The 17,280-nt window shown below is 41.0% G+C and overlaps 1 protein-coding gene across 1 annotated transcript; it reads left to right on the top strand.

The window, feature by feature from the left end:
* The first annotated feature begins 1,469 nt into the window (after positions 1-1,469).
* LCTL (lactase like) lies at positions 1,470-17,265 on the top strand. The gene is made up of 13 exons (XM_019533191.1): positions 1,470-1,593; positions 2,305-2,465; positions 6,980-7,067; positions 7,468-7,577; positions 7,923-8,051; positions 8,153-8,248; positions 9,472-9,526; positions 9,617-9,778; positions 10,312-10,586; positions 10,953-11,079; positions 11,634-11,833; positions 12,678-12,741; positions 15,181-17,265. The coding sequence occupies exons 1-13, from the start codon at positions 1,470-1,472 to the stop codon at positions 15,294-15,296; spliced, it is 1,707 nt and encodes a 568-aa protein (XP_019388736.1). The 3' UTR covers positions 15,297-17,265.
* The last annotated feature ends 15 nt before the right edge of the window (positions 17,266-17,280 follow it).

The raw sequence follows: 17,280 nt of genomic DNA, 5'->3' as shown, positions 1-17,280 counted from the left end.
AGATTGCAAGGGGGTTACTTCCAAGTCCACTGGAGTCCATGGAAAGACTCGCCTGCTGCACTTTGACTCAAGCTGTGGGTTTACATACAAGGGATATCAGAGAACACTGTGCAAAGCTAGTCCAAAACAGCTTGCTTAGCTGAACCATCCCTGAACACAACCTTTTCCAGTCCTATAATTAGCAAAGACAAAACAGCTTTTAAAGGACTAGTCCTCCTCAAACAGAGGACCTACCTTATGTCTTCCAATTCTTCACCACTTACTACCCCTTGAATTGGACCTGAGCAAAAGGTATCCACAGGCTGAGGTTGCATAGAGGCACCTGGGCTTTCTGCATGCTGCAAAAGAGGTCTCTAGGCTGGCTTTATACAAGCTGGTGCAGAGAACATGTGACACCATGTCATCTATGGCAGCACTGAACCAATGTGTGGAGAAGCCCATAATAACCACCTCCATCTCAGCTGCTTCACAAAACATGCCTGTCCTGGTTCTGCAATGGCCATATGGTTACCTATTTAAGAGCATAAGCCAAGAGAGCACCAACCCTTGCCTATTTTAAACATTCAAGATATCAAGAAAACAAATGCATCATCTCCCTGATGGCTACGTCCATGCTATGTTGCACCTTTCAAAGGTAGCCCTGTCTCAAGGTGTAATTATATTGTTCATACCTAGACTTTATTATTACCTTCCTCAAATTCAAGAGAAAAACCCTAAACAAAACAAAAAAAAGACTTTCCTCAAACTTTCTGTTCCAGAATCATTCACCAGCTGGAGAGAGTTAGGCAGGTAAAAGGTGACCTTGTAGTGAATGTTAAACATTTGTGGGAAAAGGAGGTTCTAACAAGCTGGTTTGCAGCCTTTGGTAAAATCAGCACAGTTGAGCACCCCAATGCATTGCCATGCGCCAGCAGACAAGAACCCTGAACAGCTGGAAATAACTTCAGAATATAAATGCTAGGAGTTTAAATCAATGTTGCCCTGTGGTGAAAGGGACGTACATCAGCGCAAGAGCTGTAATTATTAAAACTGCAACAATTATAAATCTAATTGCCTTTTCAGCTCTGATTAAATTTGTTTCCCATTCATCAGGGACCATGCTAACAGCCAAATCACTTTTGCTTTACAAGATTTGTATTAGACACCGCAAGGGGAGTTTCAAATCCAAACCAAAACCACTTCAACAGAAAACCTTTTTTTTTTTAGGACAGTAAAAACTATAGCATAGTACTAAATGAAATATAACGGACATTCATAAAAGGCAAATTAAATCTTTCCCTTACAATGTCTTCATTTAAGGAGAGTCGTTCCTGGTAAGCAATGCCATATGCTGTATCACTGGGCAAACCCAGACAATGTAGCTCATCGTTCCAATATTTCTGACTGAGAAGTAAAGCTCAGCAATTTTTCTCCTGTTTTATCAGGTGGGGGTTTGAAGCAGAGAACGCTTTGCAGTGCAGAAACTAGTGATGAAGACAAATGTTTTGAGAGTGTGGTATGTGCCTGTGTTGGTGCTGTGTCTGAATGCAGCTGAGGATTTCCAATGGACAAAGAACAACCCTGGCTCCTTCTATTACGGCACTTTCCCAGCTGGTACTTTTCATCTCGAGCTGTTTGTGGTTTTACAGTATTTTTGTCTCATTGATGTTTTTGTACAAGAAACTTGGTAAAAGATTGTCCTTTGGAAGGAAAACACAGGCACAGTGTCAAGCTTTCCGGGGGGAGAGGGAGAAGGCAGATGTGAAACTCCAGGGTCACCGTAGCCTCTTGCAGAATATACATTCATGTATTCCATTGCCTTTTCCACAGGAGTGCACTTGGGTGTAGATATTCATGCTAGAGCAAAATGGTACATACTGATTTGAGTGTTTCACCCCCAGGGTTGCCCCTGCTGTACAGGATCAGGCAAGGGGCAGGGGTAGGGTGGTTCAGAACCTGGAACTCATCACTTCTGATAAATCATTTACAACAAATTTAGAAACATGGGGCTACACCCTAAAATACCCCTCTTGCACTCACCCAGCTCACCTAGATGTATCTGAATGTCACAAAAGGAGGGTAGCTTTTTGCATGCTCTAAACCACATTTTATTTCCTGTTTAATATGGTCTTTTGAAAAAACGGCCTCAACTGTCAGAAATACAAGCTTTTTATTCAATCTGGAACACTTTAAAAGAAGAAAGTTTTAATGATTTGTATCTTAACGTACTTTGTGGATATTAATTAGTGACCCACTGGAGAAACGCACTGAACAACCAGTTGTCTCCACTTTGTCATTGGTGTGTTTGTTTATTGCTACCTATAGGTTTTTTATGGGGTGCCGGCAGTTCTGCCTACCAAACTGAAGGGGCTTGGGAGGAGGATGGAAAAGGACCAAGTATCTGGGATGTTTTTACTCATAAAAAGGGAAAAGTGTACAAAAATGACACAGCAGATTCAGCATGTGAAAGTTACTACAGAGTGAAGGTATGATTAAAAAAGAAAGAATACTGTTTCTATATTATGGGTATCCAGCAACCATTAGTAACAGTTCATTATGCAGTTCCAATTAGCAGCAAAATGAAAGGTGTATCGTTCTGATGCTCTTGCATTCATAGTTAAGACTATAACCTGGCTTGTGCAGCCATGAACTGGTGTTTGCAACTACAGCCAGGTGAAATTTTAGGCCAAATTTTGTTCTGCAAAAAAATGCAGATCTAGCAATACTTAAATAGTTCAGTTTTATCTCCATTTTCGTGAACTGTTAATGCCAAAAGGAAACCCCAACTTGTTTAAAAAGTCAAAATGTTTAGCTTCAATCTATAAACTCATTGGATTCAAAGTGACTTTATTTTGAACTCACACTTCAACAAACAATGAGTGAGCTGAGGCACCTTCCTGTTGTTGCCAACAAGGTCTATCTGGGATGGTGAGGGAAGCAGCAGGATTTCAAACATGTCCTCACTGGGTGCTTGTACACGTGATGAGGGGCTAGTCCCTGAAATTGAAATGGTGGGTTTTTAATTGTGAGGATTAAAAACCCACAGTTTCCATCTAGGGGCTTCCATCACTGTTACAGCGAGGGGCCTGATCCTTCCCCGCCCCCACACACACACACACAAAGCCTGGCCTCCTCTCCCGTAGCTGGGGGGGTAAGTTGCTGTTGGACCAAGCACCCATGAGCTGCACAGGGCCCTGGTCCTTCCCTCTGCATGGCAGCACCCCCAGGGCCACCCAGGAGGGCTGCTAGCAGCCCAGCGGCTGCCCCAGCTTGGAAGCACCCGATCCAATGTTCCCCTGAACTCACCTGGGCTTCCCCATTGCCCTCTCTGGCTAACAGCACACCCAGCCACCCTCCTGCCACCTTTCCGTGCTGCCCCAGGCGAAAGGCTGCCCGTTCCTGGGCAGTCCCCAGTGGCGAGAGGACGGTGGGGACAGTGAACAGGGCACTGCTTCCCATGCAGGCTCAGGGAACAGGTGGATCTGGTGAGTGCTGCCTCCAAGCTGGGGCAGTCCCTGGCCCAGTAGCAGCCCACCTGGGCAGACCCGGGGGGTGCCGCCACCACAGAGGGAAGGACCAGGACCCCTGCAGCTCAGGGACCCTGCTGGCAGCTCGCCCCCCAGCTGCAGGAGAGGCGAGACGGCTCTGTGGAAAAAAAAAGATTGGTCCTCTCGCTGCTTCTGCCTTCAGTCAGGTTCTCCCGTGGCCAGGAGGCAAGCTGTCAAATTAAAGGCTGCAAGTAGCTATGTCGCAAATTAAACTACATGGGGATGTGGTTTAGTTTGCAACGTAAGAAACTCATTTAAATCGCACCCCCCCATACATGTAATATGTGACACAAACCACAAAAACAGGCAGTTTTTCATCACATATACAAATGCCCACTGTGTCCTCTCAGCTCTCTCCAAGGAGCACTGCACTGAGAGTGCTAGCTGCTGCCAGCTCCCTGCTTGGACTCCCACCCCAAAGCACAGAACTGTACTATACAGGGAGGTCAGGCCTCTGGACTCTGTTCCACGGGCAGGTGCCTAAAAGCTAAACCCTACTAGGCATCAAAGCCCTTTAGGGACTCTAACAGTAAATGAATTGCCCAGTGCTACACAGGAAATCTATGGCAAAGCAGGGAGAGGAATCCAGATCCAGCCTCACCACAGAACCATCTTTTGGATCTTTTGCTCATTTTCTGAGAGAAGGTATAGCCTATAAACATCACCAATAATAGTGTGCCTCACGTTTCCTATTACCCAATGTAATATTTAATCCCGTTTATAATTACATGAAATAATAATTCCCAAAGAGGTATTGTTTGCTGAGTCTGCAACAATCCCTCTTTAACATTTACCATTCCTGAATATTTATGCAGTCTGGCACCTTATAAAGCAACTTGTTCAGAGAACCATGAGCTTTCATAATCTACAGCCTATTTTGTCAGATGCTATGAATGGACTAATGCACATTATATTACATTGCGCTATATTTTCTAATGCCATTCATAGTAATATATGCTCACCCAGTATTCAGCCCTGATCTTTAAAGAAAGACTTTTGTGGCAGTTAGACATTCATCCAGTGCTGCAGCTGGCATAACTTTTGAGGTAGCTTTACAAAATTAATTTTCACCTGCCCAGCTACATGCTCCACACATGGCATTTTGTATAAAACACAAACCCTCCACCCATTTTTCTTAGACGCTTTGTATTGCATTGTTTCACGCAGCCACAAGATTCAGTTTACTTTTTTATATGAAACATCTGAGCATGTGTGCATTAGAATAGCGGAAGATGTTGATGCTGGATTTTACTGTAGATCTAAATAAATGGTAAACGTGTAGCTGGTAAATTACTTCTTTGCCGTTGGCTGGAGCTTTGCTTTTGTATAGGAAGATTAGTCAATACTAGCAGAAAAAAGGCACGTTATGCCTTTGTGCTTTTTTGTAAACTTCTGATTTTCCTTTAGATTCGCTCTGATAAAAGTGTCTCTAAATAGCAATTCCACTCAAGAGATAGGGCTCAGCAAGCAGGTTTCTTGACTGATAGGCAGTTTATTTTACCATGAATTTTCCTTAGCAGTCAGGGATGTGCTGGAGATGTATGCAGTTAAACTTGCTGCCAGCTATCAGATGATAAGGGAGTATTTTGGATCCAGGTGAGATGAGGGGAGATGCGGTCAGTAACAAAAAAACTGAAAAAAATATTAAAATTAAAACTAACTTATTCTGAAGTAAGAGTAGGTCATTTTATTGATAGCTAATGGGAAGTTAAAAATAACAGTAAAGAACCTTACTGGCAGGAAAAAGGGAATTTATAAAGAATCAAAGTGTTAAAAAAATAGAGTTATAGTTAAAAATCTGGTGATCACAACTTTGGAAAGCAATAGTAGTAAATTAACTGTTCATATGCAGGATGTTTTAGATTGTAAACCAGACACAGTTAAATTGCTTTCTATCTTATATTTTAAAAATATTTGTCTCAGTATAGTCCCATCCTACTTGGTAATCCCAGCTATTTATAGCAGGTATGATAACCACTATTGGCATTTTTCTAAAACTTCATACAGAGACTGGATTAAAACTAAAAAAGCAAAATAGTAAAATGAGAATTTTTAAATAAGACCATTATGTACAGTTTTCCACTGGTTTTTAAATAACATAAATACAATGACAGACATCCAAATGATTAAATTAATTGTCACTGTGGGGAGGAAATTACAAATTACAAATTTCTATCTGAATGGGAAGGCTTCAGAATATGGCAGTACTAAAAATGTATAGATTCCAAAGTAATAACATTTTGTGCACACAACTGGGATGATTGGGTGGTGTATTTAAAGCTGATCTTGTATAAAATCCCTATATTGAAGAGTGTTGGCATAAATCTGAGCATCTACTAGATTATTCTGTAGTCTGGCAAAGAGCTACTACCGTACTTTGGTGCCAAATTTTCAGTCCCATTTTGCAGACTCACTCCTGACTACATCCACAAAAATGGGAGTGCTCAAACCCCCATACGTACATATGCAAATCAAGCCTCATTGTATGTGCAAGTAGCTGTTTGTCCTACTTTTGTAGGATCAGTATGCAAAAGCAGATGTACTCAAACATATACCATGGATTGAACATGTGGGTAGTTCTCAGTGATCACAATTTCAAACATATGAAACCTGCCACCACATCCCAAACTGCAGCTGAATCATATGAACATACTCACTAGCCCAGGCAGAAGGAAGTTAATTAAGTTTATTTCCTCTTATTCACAGCCCTCGCTATTCTTTTAAAAAGGAGAGTCAGCTGAAACGTTTTGAAGACTAATGTCAACTACATTTTGTGAGAGAGCTTGTTCTCTCACAGCTTGCCTTTTCCTCCGCTTGATTCCTCAGTGAACCTTGAATTGAACATCACCACATTCAAAGTTTCCAAGGCAACAGAGTAAGAGAAAACACACAAGTTTAGCTTCTCTACTGAACCTGGTAGAGGATGTTTTTATAGGACTACAAATGAGCATCACCATTTCAAAGGAAAAACAGTCTTACATCAAGAGTGAATATGACCCAAATTCATTTATATGATACATTCTTAATGTATTTTAAAACATACCAAAATATATACTAAGCAAAGTATATAGCTTCTGTTGAGAAATGCACAACACTTGATGCTTCAGTGAGCAAAGAAACACTTCCAACACTTTGAAATACACTGGCTTTGCTCAGTTTATATTCTGGTAATGATTTAAGATGCATAACGAGCATATACAAATAGCTTGGGGCTAAATTCACTGTTGTTGCAAGAATGCAAAAATCTGTTGCACTTAATACTGGTGTGTCAAAGGAAATACAGGAAGTGATTGCCCCAAAAATAATGTGCTCTGCCAATCTTCTCTGTGTTTAAGTTTTCTCCATTCTGAAGTCTTTTTTTACCACTGATTTCATTCGCAGCTTAATGAGACTGAAGAGTTACTCTTTTGCGATTACCAAAAGTTATTTCAAGTGGATTTGCTTTTTTGTAGGATGACATTCAGTTACTGAAGGATTTGAAAGTCCATTACTATCTGCTCTCCATATCATGGCCTCGCATTCTGCCTACTGGCATCAAAAGTAAGCATAGCCATTTAACTAGAAACCTAAAAGTAAGGCTATCACAGCAAAGGTCCACTTTGAGCCTACCAGCCCATTGAGCTAGTGGAGGGGTGTCAAAGATATGGCCTAGCGCGTTGAACCACATTATCTGGCTGCCAGTGCTGGCTTCCGTGTGGGACCAGTCTGGGACCCCTCGCATGCCAAATTCAATGTTCACACTGCAGGAGGGACAGGGAGCTCCACATGTCCCCTGCATGCCAAATTTGGCACCTGCTCCAGCCAGCCCTGGACCAGCATTGCACTCAGTGTTGCCCTCTAGTTTATATATTAAATTCCAGAAAATAATTTTTGAAAATATTTTCCGAACAAGTTCTACAAAAAACAACTCAGACAAGCTCTTCAATATGTGTTTTCACAGCAGAAGAAGTAAATGAAATGGGAATACAATTCTATAATGATACAATTAATAGTCTTCTGGACAACAACATTATCCCTTTTGTGAGCCTCTACCACTGGGATCTTCCACAGGTCTGTGAATATTTACATTTTTCATGTTTAATCCAATATTTCCAGTAGGAAATGTGTTTGTATAAATAAGAAATGGTTGGAATACTAAAACAAACCAATTTTAAAAATTCCAGTATACTTTCAAATGTAGGCAGAACTGATTTGTTATCTGTTGCATTTTCATCTTCATCCTGAGAGAGTGAACTCTGCCTCATTCACACTACTTATCAGATGAATTAAATCTTTGCAGTGCATGTCATTGTCCAGTGTATAAAGTTATATACCAAATCAACTTTATCAACAAATAATGGTATATTGTATTTTAAAGAATATACATGTTAAGCTTTATAATTATTATTTATTCAGGCACTCCAAGAAAAATACGGGGGCTGGCAGAATGCAAGCCTAATAAATTACTTTAATGATTATGCAAATCTGTGCTTTGAGACTTTTGGTGATCGTGTGAAATACTGGATTACTTTTAGTAACCCTTGGGTAAGTTACAGATATCTTCTTTCCCACTGTTTTGAGTGATGTACATTTTTGTTTCCCAAATTTTTGGAATTACCCTATAGTTAAAATTATTTTTGCTATAGGCTGTCGCTGAAGAGGGCTATGAGACAGGAAAACACGCGCCAGGACTGAAGCTCAGTGGAACTGGGGCATATAAAGCAGCTCATCACATAATTAAAGTAAAACTAGAAAATGTTTCCTCATTTATTATTTGATGTTTTATGTCTGAATTAAGCAGGGCATGTGCATGCAGTCATCTGAAGGCGCCACACTTCAAGAGGGATGTGGACAGCATGGAGAGGGTCCAGAGGAGGCTACTCGCATGGTCAGGGGGCAGCAGGGCAGGCCCTACGAGGAGAGGCGACGGGACCTGAACCTGTTCAGCCTCCACAAGAGAAGGCTGAGGGGGGATCTAGTGGCCGTTTATAAACTAGTCCCAGGGGACCAGCAGGCATTGGGAGAGTCCCTGTTCCCCCGAGCACTGCCAGGAGTGACTAGAAATAATGGTCACAAGGTGGTAGAGGAGAGATTCAGATTAGACGTCAGGAGGCGCGACTTCATGGTCAGGGTGGCTAAGATCTGGAACCAACTTCCAAGAGAAGTGGTGCTGGCTCCTACCCTGGGGGTCTTTAAGACAAGGCTTTACTTCACCTTGCTGGGGTCGTTTGACCCCAGTACTCTTTCCTGCCATGGCAGGGGATCGGACTTGATGATCTGCTCAGGTCCCTTCCAACCCTAGAAACTATGAAACTCTCTCTCCCCTTCCCTCCCCAGGAAAACGTCTGCTAAAAAAGTATGAATTTTTGAATAGCATATTTAAAAGCATCCAGTAATTAAATCTAAACTATAAACTACTGGCATTGAAAACAATAAATAAAGACATTGTAGTGGCTGCATTATATAGCACTATTCTGCAGCATTTGAGATTTTTTTAAATTATTATTTTAAATATGGCAAAATTGATCCAAAAAGGCCATATTAAGGCAACTTCTAAAATTAAATAGGTGAAACCCTACCCTATCAAAGTGAATGGGAATTTTACAACTGACTTCAGTTGTACCAGGATTTCACTAAAATGAGAGAGTTTTCCAGAATTTAATTGAGATACAGACTCACGCACAGACTCCTGGAACTGGGGTGTGTCACCCTCACAAAGCTGTCAAGAGGTTGCAAAGAATCTTTGTACTGGTGCTCTAGACTTTCTACAGAAAAGCTTCTCTATAAGGAAGAGAAAAAAAAGTTTTGAAAATCCTAATGTAATAAATTCTCAAACAAGCATTAGTGTGACAGGTTTCCCCTCAGTTCTTCATTGTTTTTTGGTACTAATTTCTGTACAGTATGCTTCTGTGTGTGTGTGTGTGTGTGTGTGTGTGATAATGTGTGTGTGTTCTTTTACTTACAGACTCATGCAAAGGTCTGGCATTCTTATGATAAGACATGGCGCAGGGAGCAGCAAGGTAATAAGCACGCGTAAAATTATGTCTCCATTTGTAGCAAGGATTTAAAAGATTATGCCCAACTGCAGAACTGTCACTTTTTACTTTAAGGGATGGTTGGAATTTCTTTAACAAGTGCCTGGGGTGAACCTATGGATCTAAGTAACCAAGACGACATAGATGCTGCTGAGAGATATGTTCAGTTTTATTTGGGATGGTTTGCAAATCCTATTTACAGAGGAGACTATCCAGAAGTTATGAAAGAGTATATAGGTAAGGCATACTGACTATTTAATAGCTTGAATACTGTTGCAATTTATTATGATGGAAAAAATTAGTCAAAGTTGATTATATGTTTTTGGGGTATTTTTAATTTTAAAAATTGTAAGGATCCAATAGTACTTGCTCTTCAAAGTATGATTATTCCTATTAATCAAATAGGAAAATAAAAGGAAGTAGGGAAGTGATGTGCCCAAGGAAAGCAGCAAAGTACCTGACTCCTTGTCCTGTGCTTTATTGACTGAGTTTTTCAAAGGAGACAGTGAATTTCAGGCACCCAACTCAGAATTTCTGAGGCTTCTTTGAAAATCCCGGCTTAATCTTCTCAGTCTTAATTTGCTTCATGTAACTGGAAAAGAGGCAGATCCTCGTGTTAGAAAAGAAACCAGTCACTCAAGATCAGTCTTTCAAGCTAGGAAAGTTTAGTTGTGTTGGTGGTGTGGTAAAGAAAAGCAGAACAATTCAGTTGCATGAAAGACACTGTTACCATCATTTAACAGCTCTCCTTTTTTAAAATTATTTGATAGGTAGAAAGAGTGCCCAACAAGGCTTGGGCTTGACAAGATTACCAATCTTCTCAGCACAAGAGAAAAGCTATATTAAAGGCACATCAGATTTCCTGGGAATAGGTCACTTTACTACTCGCTACATTACTCGGAAGAATTATCCCTCCGTGCAAGGGCCCAGTTACTACACTGATCGTGATTTGCAAGAACTGGTAGACCCAAAGTGGCCAAACCCAGGATCCAAATGGTTATACTCTGTGCCCTGGGGTTTTAGAAGGTTACTCAACTTTGCTAAGGTAATTTTAGACTAAGCCTTCTTTGAAAGGAATTAATTTTGTTTTAGACAAGAGTATAAAACATTTTTTCATGGTCAACTGCAAAAATCCAAGACCTCCAGCATTTTTACCAGAATATAGGAGCCTTGTTCCTTGCCATGTACCTATCTTCGGAAAGGGCCATAATACTAACTGGTATCTGTATGTAATGCTGTAATAAGAAGTGTTAATTTTAAATGTGTGACTATACCATTCTTTAAAAGTAACTGTGCTGAATATGTAAAATTAGAAGCAGTTTGCTAGAAATGTAGTGTTTTAGAAAAATAAAATTAATTCTGGTTGTATGAAGTACAACTTTCCAATGTCAATGTGTATCTGTGTTTGCAGACACATTATGGGAACCCTCTGATTTACGTGACAGAGAATGGGGTTTCTGAAAAGATATACTGTATTCAACTATGTGACGAATGGAGAATGGAATATCTGAAAGGTTATATTAATGAGATGCTGAAAGGTGAACTTTAAATAATAGCTTAAAGCACAATTAAATTTGCTTTCTAACATTTTTATATTCTAAACTTTTACTTCTCTGAAGTACATTGTGTTTAATATTGTAACAGCTTTATCAGCTGTCATGCCGCTGCCATCACCACCCTTACTCTGTTCCATGCCAGAGCCACAGTCCTGACACAAAACACATGTTGGGCAGCAGTTCCAACTCCAGCATGGGACATGCGACACATGACCAATAGTCAGAGCCACCACTGCTCCTGCAGCCACCCCATGCTCTGCACTGGAGCTCTGGACTGGATCCAGCCCACAAGCAGCCCCCTCTGCATTCAGCCCAGGGCAGGAAGTGAGTTTTAACACCCCTGATCTAGACTAAGGATAACATTATCCAAATTGCCTAAGTCCCATTAACTTTCAGATAGACTTAAGACCTTTAAAAATTTTATCCTGCCACTTTTTTCCATCCTTTTTTTGGTATAAAACAGGGTATGATTGATTAGTACCATGTTTGTTAAACAGCACTTCAAATTTAACAAAACATTTTAAATCTATTTTCAGCAATAAATGACGGAGTTAATGTTAATGGGTATACTGCCTGGTCTCTGCTGGATAAATTTGAATGGAATAAAGGTTTCTCTGAGAGATTTGGATTCTACCATGTTGATTTTCAGAATAAGAACAAACCTCGACACCCAAAGGCATCTGTTCAGTACTACAAGAAAATCGTAAGTGCAAATGGATTTCCAAATCTAAGACAGGTAAGGTTAATCATTAATTCAGTTTTTATTTTTAAATTCTGGTCAAAACCTACACTGAGTCTGATAGCATATCAGTTACATTACATTTGATCCCCCATTGCAGACCACACCTCAGGAACAGCAGCCAGGGACTTTTACATTTCTAATCAGATAAGAATTCACACCCTTCCCTTCCCTCTGTACTAAATCGCATGTCCAAGTCCCTTCCCCTATCGGCTGTGCCACTATCTCTGGCTGACCTGCAGGATGGGGTGTCCCAGAGCCCTCCCTACTTCTGTCCCTGGACCCACCTGCTGCCACTTCTGCCCCCTCCAGCAGGGCCAAGGAGAGGCTGCATGGGGAGTCAGATTTGGTTGGAGACATTGGCCGTGGCAACAGCTTTCCCTCCCTGCTCCTGGGCTGGCAGGCAATACCCAGGGAGATTAAATGAGGATAAACCCCCTCTGGATCCACCCCTGATCCTTGGATTACAATAGTGTACCTATGTATTTAATTCAGGAATGTGTCAACCTCATATAAATGAAAGCTAATCTTGGATTACTGCTCCTTCATTATGGCTGTCTGGAATGATTAAGAGCTTTCCAAATGAAACAAATGTCCTCCCCGCCTCCCCCAGTCTTTGGTGACCACAAAACCCAAAATGTAAATTTTCCAGCGTTAAATAGTCTTTTAATCTTTACAGACAAAGTTTTGGTTTAAATACACAATACACTCTGATTGGCAACATAAAAAAAATGAAAAATCCAAAAATGTAACAGGCTAAAGCTCAAATGCAGTTGTTGCTGTAAGACTAAATAGATTTAAAACTAAATCACCATTATTAATATCATGTCAATTTTGTTAGGTGGAAAGTTGGTATTACAAGGCCTTGGAGACTTGTTCTACCACAAACCAACCAGTTTCTGAAGGTATTTATATTTATTCTGCTTTACTCATTTTATATTTGCATATTTTGTGAATTTAGAGGCCAAGCATTTCCATGACTACTACTATGTCAAAACTGGGCCCTGAAAAAACCTCTTCAGAAGACACAATTATTTGATAATTACTGTAAGCTTTAGGGTCAAACAAAACTGCCTCTATGTGTGTAAAGGTTAACAAATAGGGGTATGTTCCCACGGCAGGGAGGGAGGGAGGGAGCGAGTGGGCCTGGGGCTGGGGCTGGGGCTCAGGAAGTGGTGGGGGACAGGCACGGCGCAGACCAGTAGCTGCAGGCAGGTGGCATGGGCAGCTCCTGGGGCTGCAGCAGGGAGCAAAGTGGAGGGAACTGTCAGTGTGTGCGGGGTGGCCACGTCTCTTGCTGCTACACACACCCTGCAGAGGTTCCAGAGTTGGGGACTGGACGGCTGTACCAGGCTCTTCCCAGGGGGCATGCGCCCCCGTATCTGTATGCAGGACGAGGGCAGGCTGCTGCGGGCAGGGGCCAGCGGTGCCACCAGCTCTTCCCAGTGTGGGGCTGGGGCTGGGCCATGCTGCACTCGGGGCAGGCAACACTGGTGTTGCGAGAGGGGCTGTAGCCCCCCCACCCCAGCACCACCCTGCCCACCCCACATGCAGCACGGCCCAGCCCGACCCCTTCTGGGAAAAGCTGGGTGCTGCCACTGGCCCCAGCCTACAACAGCAGCCTGCCCTTGTCCCACACACAGATCTGGGGAGACCCTCCCCCCCCCCGGGGAAAAGCCCGGTGCAGCCCCCCAGGGTGCACATAGCAGCAAGAGCTGCACCTCTTCCATCCCGCACCCCACACCCACTGCCAGTTCCCGCTGCTTTGCCCCAGGAGTTGCCGATGCCACCTGCGTGCAGCCACTGGGCTGCACCGTGCCCCTCCCCCTAGAGATTTACCTCGCATATAACCAATTTACCGCGCAAGTAATGAACTTAGTGTGTAAAAACAGTAATCACATAAGAACAAATTCCCATATACAGAACCCTGCATAAAGTGAGGGAAACCTGTAATATTAGGGATATAGTGAGAAGTGGATTGCTTGCCCTTTTAAAAAACAAAGGGTGAATTCAAACCAAACAAAGCCAGGACAGTTATGAAGCAGGAAAATAAAGCCAAAAAAAAAATCTACCTTCTACATAATGAACTATACAAATGGGAAGTGAGACTTCACAGTTCAGATGGACTGAAGTTTCTGAAGGGGTAACTAGGGTGTTTGGCAATTCCTGAAATTGAAGGAATACTTTTAAAATAGATTTCTGGAAATATTAAGGAAGGGTAGGATGATACATAATGTCTGTCCGGGTTGTAGGGTGGGATTAAGCCAAGAGTGTTGAACACATCTGACCCTGTAGGTTGAATGAATGGTGCAGGGCTGGTTCAAATGCTGCATTTGACCCATGGGCCTACCCCACGTGCCTGATTCAGTAGAGACACCACTCACTTTAGGACACAGCACCCACCCCAGCCAGTCTGGGATCAGCATTGTATGCAGCACGTCTTGGACTGGCTGGTACAGGTGCTATGTGCAGTGTGGATCCCAAAGCAGCTGGAACATGTGCCATGTGCAGTGCAGTCTGGGTAGGGAAGGCGTCACATGGATCACGGACTAGCCGAAACAGGCACTATGTACAGCATTTGTCATGGGCTCTGTATGCAGGGCTGGTCCAGCCCAAAAACTCAAACCCAGGGGCAGTGCCGGGGGCCAGATGGCAGGGCTCTACAGGCCACATTTGACATCCCCTCAAGTAAACTATGAACAGTTCAGATTAGGTAAGTGCATCTTGCAAAGCGTCCATGAATGGAAGTCACACATGCAGCCCCCTGTGCAATAATACATTAGTCAGAAGTGTACTACTTATTCAACTCCAAGGGCTCCTATTATTTTGTAATCTGCATGCACTACAAAACAGATTGTAGGCTCACCCCCAAATAAAAGTTGGCTTAGAATAGCTATATAATTTATACTTTGCAGAGACAGAATACAGTCCTCAAAGGGTTGAGGTGCTTCCTAAAGACCTGTCTTTGATAATTTTCTCCCCTCCTAAAAATGAGAGGAACAGCAGAATATGTTGCTAATATACTAAGCTAATTCATGGTATGCACAAACAACTTTTGAGTCCTTTGAGCGCTAAAAATGAGGTGAACCTGGCATGGACTTGTTTCAGATTATCAAAATGTATAAAACATCTTAGTATTAGAATTTTTTTAAAATTGGTATGCTAATGCTAATGAAATGCAGCTATCAATTGGTAACAAAAAATATTAGCTTTATAAAAACTATGTCCAAAAAACAGATTCAAGACTGTTGAATTCTGCTAAAAATAAAAATGAACAAAATACTTTAAAAATAATTCTGTTAAACCAAACTTTTTCTGGTATTGTTTCTTTTCTCAAATTTCAGATTCTTTGACTACTCACATGGAAATGGTGACTGAGATTGTTGTGCCTATAGCTTTCACACTCTGCATACTTATCAGTGCTGTTCTACTAGCAATCTTCCTTCAGAAGTGCAACTAAAATTACAAGTTTACACACACTTCATTTTGCATAAGTAATAAAATGCCATGATAGTCTTGCATTGTTTTAAAGGGTTTCCACAGATGCCTTCTTTTTGTAATGCTGTAACGACAAAGAAATATGGCTTTTGTATACATATTGATGTTTCTATATTTTATTCATTTTTGTCTCCAAGACATAATTTAGAAATGTTATCAAAACCAATGCATCTGTTTCAGTATTTTTAATCAAAATTCAATTAGAGATTTTATCTTGAACATTTTGCAAAACATTATGTGTTCTTCACGTTGGCCAAGATGAAATTTATTCAAACCTTTCCAGATTTCAAGGGTAGACTGAAAACAGAACTTTTGAACAATCTGTTCATCAATACACTTTTTAATTATCATGTAAGTGCTCTTTTAAAAAAATGAAGACATGGACTATTTACAGAATATAATTTAAAAAATAACAATTAACTAATTCATCTTTGCATCCTTACAAGTAAGGCATGTTTTATTACCCAAATTTGTATACATTGTGAAAAAAATGAGATATTAAATGACTCATCCAAAGCCAAATATGGACTTGTATTCAAAGCCAGGACTAGAAATCCTGATGTCCAATCTAGTGTTCAAACCACCAGGACCTTCTTCATGATACATCTTCTCTTCAGTGTATAAAGATGCGTTCTCTGGGGCCCAAGTAACATGAAACAAGAATTACCAAATTCAGTCCTGCTGTAAGCAGGACCAGCTTCACAGGAGGCACCTGCATACAAAGAACTGTTATTGCTTCCAGCATATGGCCAGTAGCCTGCCATTGGCAAATCTGAAATCATTCCTGCCAAAAATGGTATCAAGCTTCATATTCAACTTTCCCTAAGATTTCTTTAGTAAACCACCACAGGTGTGTATGTCAAATTCTAAGGACAGTTGTGTGTTAAAAATAGGCATATTTAGTGCATCCTGTATCAAGCAGGGTAGATAAAATAGAGGAATTAAAAGACCCAGATTTATTTAATATTTAAATTAAAATATTAACTTTGTTTAAAAATTACATTTGAATGTATAAGCAATCTATATTACCTATAAGCATTCTATGTTCTATTGATAGCTTAATATTTCATTAATTCATGGAGTCTCCTTGAGCTTTAATTATTTTTATATATTTCTGCCTGATTATATTACTCATTTTTTAAGATCAAAATATGTATATATGTGCTACAAACTTATTTTCATGACAAGGGAGCAAAAGATGGCCTTTATTTTTTCTTAAATGTTAGTAAAACTTGTCTCCAGTTATTCAATAAACATATACTTAGGGATGTGAAAGGTTAAACACTTAATCATTTAACTGATAAGTGCAGTGATAACTGGTTAGCTTATGAGTTATCCTTTACCTTGGATGGGTACAGTTTAGCAGGTAAGCGGAGGGGAAGGAGTGCCCACTGTACCCCGGCAGGAATCAGAAGGCAGTAGGGCAGGCAGAACAGAGAGAGGGAGGAATCAGGGAGAGGGTCAAGGGGGACTAGTACCCATAACCTAAGTGGAAAACAGGGAGTGGCTTAATGACCCACCAATTAAGCAATTAGCTGCTGGTTCCCAGGTGTTCCCTTCCTCCCAGTGCAAGGCTTCACACAGTGTTGTCTGACTGGGCTTGCCTCCTCCCAGCTCTCCCCCAGTCTAAGGGTTTGGGGAGTGGGGAGCAGCTCCCAGCAGCAGGTGTGTCAGAGCTGCTGTTTTATCAATCAATTGTTTAGCTGATATAATTAGGAGGAGGTTAAACAAATATTTTTAAATTATATTTATAACCCTAGTTACACTATACAATTACTTAAATGTATATTCTCTAGTTAGCATAGAGTAGTATCATACGTAATATAGAGGCTATATTTAAGCACAATTTAAATCAATCCACCTCATATTTAAGAAATGTTGAATTTGGAGTGGATGACAAAAGCAAATCAAAAATATAAATGCAATGCCAGAGTATTTTTATGTAG

The sequence above is a fragment of the Crocodylus porosus genome, unplaced genomic scaffold (assembly GCF_001723895.1).
Source record: "Crocodylus porosus isolate Cpor-Errol unplaced genomic scaffold, CroPor_comp1, whole genome shotgun sequence".
NCBI classification, from domain to species: domain Eukaryota; kingdom Metazoa; phylum Chordata; order Crocodylia; family Crocodylidae; genus Crocodylus; species Crocodylus porosus.
The sequence above is the reverse complement of the archived record's forward strand: the minus strand, read 5'-3'. Positions and strand labels throughout refer to the sequence as shown.

What these genes read in the sequence shown, in the direction of transcription:
- LCTL (XM_019533191.1), top strand. Translation starts at nt 1,470, where the DNA reads ATGAAGACAAATGTTTTGAGAGTGTGGTATGTGCCTGTGTTGGTGCTG. An exon ending in AGTTATGAAAGAGTATATAG is followed by an intron (nt 9,779 to 10,311) that starts GTAAGGCATACT and finishes ATTATTTGATAG; the next exon opens with GTAGAAAGAGTGCCCAACAA. An exon ending in GGTTACTCAACTTTGCTAAG is followed by an intron (nt 10,587 to 10,952) that starts GTAATTTTAGAC and finishes CTGTGTTTGCAG; the next exon opens with ACACATTATGGGAACCCTCT.